This window comes from Mobula hypostoma, chromosome 6 (assembly GCF_963921235.1).
Source record: "Mobula hypostoma chromosome 6, sMobHyp1.1, whole genome shotgun sequence".
Lineage (NCBI taxonomy): Eukaryota > Metazoa > Chordata > Chondrichthyes > Myliobatiformes > Myliobatidae > Mobula > Mobula hypostoma.
Window position 1 is genome coordinate 86,340,190 of NC_086102.1, and position 13,018 is coordinate 86,353,207.

General features: G+C 40.0%; 1 protein-coding gene across 3 annotated transcripts in view; it reads right to left on the bottom strand.

The window, feature by feature from the left end:
- The window catches only part of rb1 (retinoblastoma 1), a 236,448-nt gene that overhangs the window by 187,682 nt on the left and 35,748 nt on the right, over nucleotides 1-13,018 (bottom strand). For all 3 annotated transcript variants that reach the window (XM_063051128.1, XM_063051130.1, XM_063051129.1), the window contains exons 5-6: nucleotides 7,000-7,038; nucleotides 6,846-6,910 (exon numbers count right to left, since the gene is read on the bottom strand). In XM_063051128.1, the coding sequence (XP_062907198.1) occupies nucleotides 6,846-6,910; nucleotides 7,000-7,038 (104 nt within the window). The remainder of the gene's footprint in view (nucleotides 1-6,845; nucleotides 6,911-6,999; nucleotides 7,039-13,018) is intronic.

Here is a 13,018-nt window from a genome sequence, read left to right on the forward strand (position 1 = left end):
CCTGCGTAGACAGTCAGCGTGGAGATGTTATTACCGATCAGCCAGCCTATGGCCTCCCGATAAAAAAGTCAAGGATCCAGTTGCAGAGGGAGGTGCAAAGACCGAGGTTTTTAAGCTCTGAGGGGGTGATGGAGTCTAACACCAAGCTGTAACTGATAAATAGCAGCATGATATACTGTATGCATTGCTGTTGTCCAGGTGCTCCAAAGCTAAATGGAGAGCCAGTGAGATGGAGTCCATTGTAGACCTGTTGTGATGGCAGGCAAATTGCTGTGGGTACAGGTCGTTGCTCAGGCAGGAGTTACTTCTAGCCATGACCAACCTCTCAACGTACTTCATCACAATATATACCCGAGTCCTACCAGGAGATAGTTATTGAGGCAGCTCACCCTGCTCTGCTTTGACACTGGTATGATTGATGCCCTTCTGAAGGAGGTGGGAACCTCTGACCTTCGTGAGAGTTCGAAGATGCCCTTAAACACACCAGTTAGATGGTTGGCACAGATTTTCAGCAGCCTGTCAGGTACACCTTTGGAGCCTGATGCCTTGTGAGGATTCACCCTCTTGAAGGATGTTCTGCCTCTGAGACAGAGATCATAGGGTCACCAAATGCCGCGGAGATTCACACAGATAGTTTTATTCTCTCCTTTAAGAGGCATTCAGCTCATCAGGGAGTGAAGTATCACTGTAATTTATGCCATTACGTTTTGCTTTATAAGTAATGACATGCAAACCCTGCCACAACTGTTGTGCATCTATTGTCTCTAACTTCACACAGAATGGCCTATTCACTCTTACATCAGCCTTCTGTAAGTCATACCTGAACTTCTTGTAGGGTTCCGGATCACAGGTCTTGAACACTACCATCTAGACCTAAGCAGGCTGTGAATCTCCTGGATTCTGATTTCAGTATGTTCAGAACCATTTCAGGTAAGTGAATAATTTTGGTTCATCTGGTCAAAAAGAGGTGGCCAAACCTTTTGTTTTGATAAGCCAGACAGTTTTTGTTTAGGTTTTATTTGAAAATATTTATAATTTTGTAAAACATCTTAAAATTCATGCATAAGTGTTTTCCTTGTTTTCCATGAGCTTTAGTTTCCTTTTAAGAAAAAAATCATGTAAATTAGCAGAGTCAGTGTCATGGAAGCTTGGAATAAGATAGTTATGGCGATGTCTACATCATGAACCAGCAACAGTCCAGTTCAACACTGAGAAAGCACCACACTCTCTGGCATTGTCACATTAAACACGATTTTCTTAGATGTTGATTTTCATTTTGATACAAAACCCATTAAATGCTTCCATTCAAATCAACACTCATAAATAAAAATACTTTTACCTGAGCTAGTTTTCACTTTTGATATTTAGTAATAATTAAAGTAGTGGTCACCAACCAGTCGATCACGATCGACCGGTCGATCTTTGAGACTTTCCCAGTAGATCCCGAAAAAAAATGAAAAATAAATACACAAATACATTATGCCTGATAAACCTTTTGATGCAAAAGCAAATTTTACCCCTAGGGCGCATATGTGAGTCGTTTTTAACCCACACTTAGTTGCTTTCCCTGGTTATTGTGTTTCTCCTTTTCCACTGCCCAGCGTCGTGCGTCACATGTGTGCTGATAACTTGTGACTATTGCCACTGTCTGTCAAATTTCCATGGACTGTGGGAGAGCCTCGTCTATCTTAAACATAAACGAACAAACGGGCAAACTGTCCAACGGCGAAAACAACACGTGGGTAAAAATGACTCACTTATGCATTCATGACTTAACTAAAATTTGATCAACTTTAATCAGTTTTGACTCTATTATGTTGCTATTTATAGTACGTCAGTTATACAAAAGTTTGATCAGTTGTACTGCTCTTTCTTTCGAATTTTTTGCCTTTGATAGAGTGAATTCATGTTTAGCATTTCCGATAGTGTGCTAGTAATTAGCATTAATTTTAGTTTTTTCTGAAAAGTTAGCACCTCTCTCTCTCTTTTGATTTAGCTGTTATATTTTTTTCAGCGTAGCTTGTGCTACATCAAAGTGAACAATTAGATTAGATAAGAGTACAGACTGTCGCAAACATCAATATACGGCACTCGCTGGTGATATCCTGCACGGTAGCTAGCTAGCATGGTGTTGGCTCCACAAAAGAAGGCAAAAACGTGCAAATTCCATCCAGAATGGGAAGAGGAATTTCTATTTACCTTGGTGAAAGACAAGTGTGTATGTATGTTGTGCCACCAATCACAAGCACTGACTAAAAGGGGGAATCTGGAGCAGCACCACAACACCAACCACCAGAAATTTAAAGACACCTACCCCCAAAGAGCGCAATTTGAGCCAGGAAAGTTGAGGAGCTGAAATCAGGGTTGAAGGCCCAGTAATTGCTTTTCACAAAACATGCTGCTCAAAATAAGGCTGCTATTGAAGCATCATTTCATGTAAGTTACCTTTTAGCTGAACACAAGAAACCTTTTACAGATGGCGATTTATGCAAGGAAGCAATGGCCATTACCGCAGAGACTGTTTTTAATGACTTTAAAAACAAAAACAACATCACAACCGCAATACATAACATACCGCTTGGCCCTGCAACAGTGACAAGGAGGGTGGAGTCGCTGTCAGAGGACGGGGATCGACAAGTGTTAAAGGACTTGTCACTCTGTGAATATTTTTCACTGCAGTTCGATGAACCTCTGGATGTAATGTAAACAGCTCAGCTTGTTGTATTTGTCAGAATGGCTTTCCAGGATTTTACAACTAAGGAGGATTTCCTCACTCTTTTTCAATTAAAGGAGAGAACGAGAGGTGAGGATATTTACAATGAGTTTAAAAAATATATCCATGAAAATGACATCCCCATTCATAAACTGGTGGCAATTACTACTGATGGGGCTCCAGCAATGCATGGTGCGTGCGTTGGTTTTATAGTACTGTGCCTTAATGACGCAGATTTTCCCAGCTTCCTAGATTATCACTGTGTGATTCATCAGCAGGCCTTGGCTGGGAAGGTCATGGACTTTTCTCATGTAATGACACTGGTGGCCAAACTGATAAACTACTGCTTATTCAAGGCGTTATTGGATGAGCTCGATGCCGCTTACGGAGACATACTTCTTCATGCTGATGTTCGGTGGTTGAGTCACGGCAAAGTGCTGCAACGATTTGTTGACTTGCTGCCTGAGATAAAGACTTTTCTGTCAACAAGGAACAAGGAGCACGAGGAACTGTCAGATGATGTGTGGCTACTGGATTTAGGGTTTCTGACAGACATAACGGCTAAGTTAAACACACTTAACAACAAGCTCATGGGAAAAGACCGACACCTGCCCCACATGATAAGTGCAGTAAATGCGTTTAAGGCGAAGCTCGGTATTTGGATTTCAAATTTAAAGAACAGGAGGCTAACACACTTTCCCAACTTGGAGAAAATGTTACAGGCCATCAAGGAAAAAAATGCTTTTCACCCTGAGCAGTACTGTGTTTAGCTATAGAGTTCGATCGGTGTTTTGGGAAGTTAAACGTCATGAAAGACATTGCTGCATTTATTTCAAACCCATTTCCGCCAATCAATATAGAACAGATAGCAGCCAAAGTCTAGCAAGTATTTGGTGTGCCAAGTGATATTGAAATGAAAATAATTGATTTGCAAAACGACATCGAGCTTAAAGCAAGATCAAGGGACAGCGACTTTTGGGGGCTTGTCAGCAGGGAGAAGTTTCCTCATCTCACCACATGTGCACTAGAAGTCAGTGCCTACTTCAGGTCAATTTATCTGTGCGAAATTGCATTTTCACAGATGAAAATTATTAAATTTAACTACAGGAGCTCTCTTACTGACAGACATCTCACAGACTGCCTCATACTGGTTGTCTGTAGTTATGAGCCAAATTTCAGGGAACTAGCAGAAAGTAATCAGCCCCAGTCATCACACTGAGTGCAACGGTCAATTTTTATTCACTTATTTTTCATGTTGAAATAAAATTAAATAATGAAACTTAGAATTAAAAGGTATTAAGTATTGTAATATTCTTAGAGAAAGATAGCTATGGCCTGTTTGACATGCTAGTTACAGTGTTTTCTTGGTTGAATTAATTTGAAAGTTTGACAAAAGCATTTTATGTAATTCAAATACAATTAGCCCAAATAAAAGGCCTCAAATTGGCAGCACAATCTGAGCTGTTTTTTCTCTAAACGACTTAGTAGGTCGATCTTGCCTTTCACTTAGGCCGAGGTCTTGGGCTTACAAAGGTTGGCGACCACTAAATAAAAGAATAAGACTACATTCTGCTCTATTTGATGAGGCTGTAACATTTAAGTAATTAGGGAAGATAATCTCAAATGCTTTTCTAAGTGTAAATACTATTTTCCTTCCAACAGTAATTCAACTCATTGACATCTTTTTGTACAGCATCACTCAAAAAAGTTAAAAGCAGATTTGCTTCCACACTTCATGAAAACATCTTTTTCATACAATTACAGCCACAAACTCTTAGTGTGATCTGTTTTGCTCTGCCCAAAGCAGTCATTTTTAATACTTGATACAAATATAAATCACTGAGCTTTTTAAAAAAATATTTTGAACCCACTGGAATGGACATGTAGATTTGATAATCAATGATTCCACTATTTTCACCTTGAACAGGATATTGATTTTATTTGCACTTGAGAGATTGTTGCAAGCTGAGATCGAGAAGGTTAAGAACTAGGAATAAACATTACAAGTCGACTGTCCTGGTCCAATCACATTGACAACACAGCAAAGAAAGCACAGAAGCACCTATACTTCCTCAGGAGGCTAAATAAATGTGGCTTGTCCCCTTTGACCATCAATTTTTAACAATGCATCACAGGAAGAAATAGACTGTCTGGGTGCATCAGAGCTGGGTACGGCAATTGGTTTGCCCAGGGATGCAAGGAACTACATAAAGTTGTGGACATAGACCAGCGCTTCACAGAAATCAGTCACCAGCCTCCCCTTTATGGACTCAATCTACACTTTACTACTACTACTATACCGCTACCACTACTAGACTACTACCACTACCAGACTACTACCACTACCACTACAACAAGTTTCCATTGAACTCAATATATAAGTTTGCTGATGACACAACAATTGTAGGCCGTATCTCTGGTGATGATGAGTTTGAGTACAGAGAGGAAATTAAGAACCTGGTGGCATGGTGCAAAGACAATAAGCTATCCCTCAACGTCAGCAAGACGAAGGAATTGGTTGTTGACTTCAGAAGGCGTAGCAGACCACACGACTCCATTTACATCGGTGGTTTGCAAGTGAAACAGGTCAAAAGCTTTAAGTTCCTCGGGGTCAATATCACAAATGACCTGACTTGGTCCAACCAAGCAGAGTCCACTGCCAAGAAGGCCCACCAGCACCTTTACTTCCTGAGAAAGCTAAAGAAATTTGGCCTGTCCCCTGAAACCCTCACTAATTTTTATAGATGCACCGTAGAAAGCATTCTTCTAGGGTGCATCACAACCTGGTATGGAAGTTGTCCTGTCCAAGATCGGAAGAAGCTGCAGAAGATCGTGAACACAGCGCAGCACATCACACAGACCAATCTTCCATCCTTGGACTCACTTTACACTGCACGCTGTCGGAGCAGTGCTGCCAGGATAATCAAGGACACGACCCACCCAGCCAACACACTTTTCATCCCTCTTCCCTCCGGGAGGAGGCTCAGGAGCTTGAAGACTCATACGGCCAGATTTGGGAACAGCTTCTTTCCAACTGTGATAAGACTGCTGAACGGATCCTGACCTGGATCTGGGCCGTACCCTCAAAATATCCGGACCTGCCTCTCGGTTTTTTTTTGCACTACCTTACTTTCCATTTTCTATTTTCTATTAATGATTTATAATTTAAATTTTTAATATTTACTATTGATTTGTACTCCAGGGAGCGCGAAGCGCAGAATCAAATATCGCTGTGATGATTATACGTTCCAGTATCAACTGTTTGGTTACAATAAAGTATAAAGTACTACTACTACGTCGACTCATCCTAGGGGGCCAGCGTCAGGCACGATGACGGACTCTCCACTTCTCCCTCTCCCTCATCAGTGTGCTCAGTTCATCTACATTAGCTGCGCCACTGCCTTCTAGGAGCATGTTGACCATAGTCTTGGGAGGGTGCTCAGGGTTCATCCTCCCATGCTTGGGTTCCCGTATGATGACTAGACTGGCAGACAGCTCGGGGTGGCGTAGAGAGTGTCTATGCCACTCCGAGCTGCCGAGCTACACTTCTCGTTGCCTCCGTAATTTAATCAAAGACCCCATCCACCCTGGACATTCCCCTCCCATTGGGCAGAAGATACAAAAGCCTGAGAGCAGGTGCCACCAAACTCAATGACAGCTTTAATCCCATTGTTATAAGACTCGTGAACTGCCTGGGTTGAGAAGATGGGCGCTTGACCTCTTATTATAGCCTATTATACCCGATTATAGCCTAGCACCTTATTGTCTGCCGGTGTTTTCTCTATAACTGCAACACTCTATTCTGCACTGTTATTATTTGCCCCTTAATGTACTGATGTGAATAAATGAGCCGTATAGATCCAATGCAAAATCTTGGCACACATGATGGTAATAATAAACCAATTTACAAATAGGTTACTGTTTAATAGAAAACTGAGGAGTAATGAACTAAAGGGTCTTTTATTCTTATATATTACTGGCAATAGAAAAAAAATTTCAATGCCAAGACACAAGGCAGTGCAAAATAGAAGTCCCTGTGATGACAACTACAAGAGGTTCTCAAGAATGACTTGAATACCTCATAAGTAAAATGAATAGCCAGTTCTTAATACACACATTTATTTTAACTGACCTTTTGCTAGAAGAAATGTGATCCAACAGACTTTCACCACTGGCTTATTTGCTTCTGATGGTGCCCTGGTTGACAAATTAAATATAATAACATTATTCAAGTTTTTAAATAAAAACATTACTAAATACTTTTAATATAATTATTGAAAACTTACTGATTACATGGTGTTTCTTCAAATATCTTTTCACATATCCTGTGAATTTAGAAATAAACTTTGTAAGTGATATTAAACAGTTTCAATCACTTTTCAAAACACACAATTTACAATACTTCGTATTGAATAATAGAATGCTAATAGTACTATAAATGAGCAAATTGTGATTTAAATATAACAGTCACTCATTTCAAATATATGATAAATGACACAGGTGCAAATAAGCTAACAGGTTATTTCCTCTTTGCTGAAGTTAAATTGCCACAGCAGTGGCTTAAAAGCTCTTTAGAGTGACCTTCTAATGAATAATTGAATTGTTCATTTCTAACTATTTTAAAATGGGCTAACCAAAGTCATAAAAGTGGTGAAGGTAGTAGCTTGCAGTATTTTTGTTTTTACACACTTTCTAATGCTTGTGATGTCAGTTGACAAAATTAAAATAATCCGAATTACATACTGTACAATACAAGGCTCCAACTGCACAGTTAGAGAGGACAGCATGGTAGTGCAGCAATTGCTATACAGCACAAGCAATCACTGATTGGGGGTTCGATTCTCACCGCTGTCTGTGTACTCACCCTATGCCACGTGGGTTTCCGCCCACGTTCCAAAAACACACGGTTAGTTAGTGAGTTGTGGGTAGGCTATATTGGCGATGGAAGCTTGGCGACACTTGTGGGATTCCTCCAGCATAACCCTCAGCAATTTGATTTGACACGAATGATACATTTCACTGTAAATTTTGATGTTTCAATGTACATCTGACAAATAAAGCTAATCTTTCTTTCTCACTGTAGTCAATAGTTGTGGATCAAGCTGGAGACAGGCTCCTAATGACAGCCTGAAGAGATTTTGGTCCAATAATTTATGGGTAACCTGCTGAGCTAATGGTGGTTGGTTAGTATCTGTACATATGTCACAAAAATATGATAAATCAAGCTTGTAGATCAATCATTGATGAGATTTAGACTCCCTGGAGTAGTGGTTCTCAAACTGCGGTATACGTATCCCTGGCAGGAGGAAGAGTTCAAAAGCAAGGAATGGGCATTTAACCTGGGTAAATACCATGCTATCCATGTTAATATTTCTCACACAAAATTTGCATATTTCACAAGATAGTGATCTAAAGGATCTCAGCATTAATGCGCACAGATCACTGAATCAATAGCAATGCAGAAAAGTCATACCAAAACAAACAAGATATTTGGATTGTATGAACAGAAATATCCTCTCAGACCTTGTGAGAGCCTGGTGCAGAAATTGCAAGGGCCCCAACAGAGGCATTTAAAATGTCCTTACACCTGGGTTGGGTGCCTAAGGACCAGAGGATAGCATGGGAGGCCAGTCCAGACAGTTCAGTTGCTTGGCAGTCAGGATGAGGCAGTAAACTGGATCCAACATTGGCTTAGAGGGAGAGGCCAAAGAGTGGTAGTAGGTGGCTGCTCCCTGGCTGGATGGCTGTGAATAGTAGTGTGCCAGAGGGATCAGTGCTGACTCTGTTGATGTTTGGCATCTGTATCAACAATCTGGATGATAATGTGGTAAACTGGATCAGCAAATTTGCAGACGACACCAAGATTGGGGGATGTAGTAGACAGCGAGGAAGACTATCAAAGCTTGCACTAGGATCTGGATCAGCTGGGAAAATGGGCTGAAAAATGGCAGATGGAATTCACTGCAGACAAGAGTGAGAGCTACACTTTGGAAGGACAAACCAGGATAGAACATACACAGTGAATGGTAGACTATAAGACCATAAGATATAGGAGCATAATTAGGCTATTTGACCCATTATTTCTGCTCCATAATTTCATCCTGGCTGATCCATTTTGCTCTCAGCCCCATTCTCCTATTTTCTGTACACAACTTTTCACACCTTGAATAACCAAGAATCTATCAGCCTCCACCTTAAATACACACAACGACCTGGCCTCCACAGATTCACCACCCTCTGGCTAAATAAATTTTTCCGCATCTCTGTTCTAAATGGAAGTCCCTCTATTCTGAGACTGTGCCCTCTGGTCCTACACTCCCCACTACAGGAAATATCCTCTTCACATCCACTCTATCTAGGCCTTTCAACATTCGATAGGATTCAATGAGATCCCCCCCCCACATTCTTCTAAATTCCAGCAACCCAGACCTAGAGCCATCAAACACTCCTCATATGATAACCTTTTCATTTCCAGAATCATTCTCATGAAGCTCCTCTGAACCCTCTTCAATGTCAGCACATCCTTTCTGCTCACTATACTCCAAGTGAGGCCTCACACATGCCTTATAAAGCATCATCATTGCATCCTCGTTTTTATATTCTAGTCCATTTGAAATAATTCTAACATTTCATTTGCCACTGACTTAACCTGCAAGTTAACCTTCAGAGAATCCTGCACGATGACTCCCAAGTCCCTCAGATTATTGAATCTTCTCTCCGTTTAGAAAGTCTGTGCTTTTATTCCTTCTACCAAGGTGCATGACCATACACTTCCCGACACTGTATTCCATCTGCCACTTCCTTGCCTGTTCTCCTAATCTGTTCATCCTTCTGCAGCCTCTCTGCTTCCTCAACACTACCTGGTCCTGCACCTAACTTCATATTGTCTGCAAACTTGGCCACAAAGCCATGAATTCTGTCACCCAAATTGTTGACATATAATGTAAAAAGAAATAGTCCCAATACAGACCCTTGCAGAACACCACTAGTCACCAGCAGCCAACGTGTGAAGGGTCCCTCTATCCTGGGCTCTTATCTTGTTAATAAGCCTTATGTGCAGTACTTTGTCAAAGGCATTCTGAAAATCCAAGTACACAATACCCACCAATTCTCCGTTGTCTATCCTGCCTGTTATTTCTTTAAAGAATTCCAACAGATACGTCAGGCAAAATTTCCCCTTAAAGAAACCATGGTGACTACAGTCTATTTTATTACATGCCTCCAAGACACTGACACTCTCGATCTTGCGGCCATACTGCTAGTGTCTTCACCAGTGAAGGCTGATGCACCAAGCTCATTCGCCATTTCCTTGTCCCCTACTACTATCACTCTCCAGGATCATTTTCCAGCAGATGATATCTATTCTCACCTCACTTTTACTCCTTATATATCTAAAAAAAATCTGGCATCCTCTGTGATATAACTGGCTAGCTTACTATCATAGTTCATCTTTTTCCTCCTTGTGTATCTCTTTTAGTTGCTTTCTGTTGGTTTTTGAAAGTTTCCCAATCCTCTAACTTCCTACTAATTTTGCTCAATTATATGCTCTCTCTTATGTTTTTATGTTGTCTTTGACTTCCCTTGTCAGCCACGGTTGCATCATCCTGCCTTAAGAACAGTTCTTCTTTGGGATGCATCTATCCTGTATCTTCCAAATTTCCACAATAAGGAGCACAGAAGGCGGATCCGTTTGGGTTACCTAGAGAAATTGGCAGTAGCAGAACATTGCATTTGCAATGGCCATAGGATTGACTTTGACGGCACAAAACTACTGTGTCACACCAATGGCTTTTGGGACTGCTTGGTGAGGGAAACCATTGAAATAAAACTAGAAGAAAAGAATTTTAACGAAGACTAATGTCTCACTCTGAGCGATAACTGGAACTTGAATGTAAATCAGGTGGGAGAGCGAAACCTGATTGGATGAGGACAAACCAATCAGGAGGGACAGACTATGGAGGTATAAATACCACCGGACTAGACATGCCCATGCATCATCCCTGACGAAGAAGGCAGAGTTTGCCATTGAATTGTCAGTTATAATTGATACCTGCACCCAGCGGGAAGCCTGAGAAGAGTTTATTCGTATATACTTTTTCAGATACTTTTGTCTTAACAAAATCATTACTTGCCTCTCATTTGAAGTACTACATCTAATGTTGGTCACCCCACATAGTAAACTTGAAATATGTTCCACAAGCAACAAGAATTTTTCTTGTCCAAAATACCTTGGTTACTTAGGTTAGCAAAGAACAAGTAAGTTTCTTTTCTCTAAAAGAAATGTCTATTAAAGTACTCTATATTGAGAAAGATAACTTTAAGAATATTATTCTTCTCCCATTCCTCCCACCCCACCAGAGCATGTACAAGTAGGCTCTGGAATATGTTTCAACATACACCATGTAGTGTGTGTTAATACTGAGCTACGTCAAGGCTAATTCTTGGTTGGGACAAAATAAAACTACATCTGATTTTCCATAATAAATATTTACATGTTCAATGTGAACCCCTGTACTTGTTTTGAACTACTTAGTTAATTGAAAGGGAACTAGAATTATAAGCATCCTTTGATGGCCTTGAGCTTCCTCTGTTCTTTTATTGTTTTCAAGAGAATACATGGGCTATAGCAAGGTAGAAGGTATTTAGTCATATATCAAGACCTGAGACAGACTTGACAGGTAAGCTAGGCTTTTTCTTTTTTTTATTAATTTTTTTTATGAGTTTCTACAATATAACAAAGAAAAACCACCAGCAAAAAAGAGATTTATACAATGTAAAGCAACAGTAAAGAAAAAGCACCCAAAATAAAATCATATAAGGTTAGCATCCTCCCCACCCTCCCACTACACAACACCAAGCCAACCATTTCAATGTAAAGTTAAACAGAGTTTTTGTCACCACAGAGCTGCAAATATAAAAACAAGTATATTGCCTACTACCTAAACTGTAATATATTTCACATGAAAAAAACCATAAAACTTAACCAGAAAAAAAAGCTGAAAGTAAGGGAATAAAATACAAAAAAAAGGATAAACCTTTAATCTAAAGAGGAGTTATGAAAGTATTCAAGAAAAGGTCCCCACACCTTATGGAACTTTATGTCCGAATTAAGAAGTGAATAATAAATCTTTTCAAGGTCTAAGCAGGACATAATGTCTCTAAGCCATTGAGCATGAGTGGGTGGGGCAACATCTCTCCACCTAAGAAGAACTAAACTTCTAGCCAAAAGAGAGGCAAAAGATAATGTTCGACATTTAGTAGGATCAAGTACGTCAATTTCACCCAAGGTGCCGAAAAGAGCAATCAAAGGGTTAACTTCTAAGTGGCAATTAAGAATATGGGATAAAGTTAAAAAGACTTCTCTCCAAAATTTCTCCAAACTAGGACAAGCCCAATACATATGGATAAGAGAAGCTCGCCCCCTTTACATTTGTCTCAAAAGAAACTAATATCAGGATAGAACCACGATAATTTAGTTTTAGACATACCAGTCCTATGTACAATCTTGAACTGCAAAAGGCAGTGGCTAGCACATAAAGAGGTTGAGTTAACTGACTTAAGAATTGAATCCCAAACCTCGTTGGACAGAGAAATATTTAAATCATGCTCCCAGGCAGTTCCAATTTTATCAAAGGGGGCACGCCTCAAGATTGCTAAGTTATCACGAATATTAGATATTAAACTTTTACCCAGTGGATTTATACAAAGAAACAAGTCCACAACGTTTTTTTCAGGGATCTCAGAAAAGTTTGGTGTTAAAGGGTTAATAAAATGTCTAATTTGAAAATATCTAAAAAAAATGAGTATTAGGTAGGTTAAACTTTGCAGACAGTTGTTCAAAAGTTGCAAAACCATTATCTATGAAAAGATCTTCAAAGCGTCTAATGCCCTTTCTATACCAGACATGAAATGTTAAGTCTTGCATAGAAGGTCGGAAAAAATAGTTATGTAAAATAGGACTAGAGAGAGAAACCATGAAGACCCTGAACTGAGCCCATATTCTCAGAGTATGTCTAATAAGAGGATTAACAATTAGCTTAGGCAAATGACAAGGAAGTGCGGATCCAAGAAGTGCGGAAATGGAGAAATCCTTATTAGAGTTCAACTCCACTGCCACCCATTTTGGGCAGTCAGACTGATTATAAAAGAAAGACCAAAAAGTAAGACAACATATATTGACTGCCCAGTAATATAAGCGAAAATTAGGCAAGGCCACGCCACCTTCCCTTTTAGGTTTTTGAAGGTGAACTTTATTTAGTCTGGAACGTTTGCCCTTCCATAGATAGGACGAAATAATAGAATCTA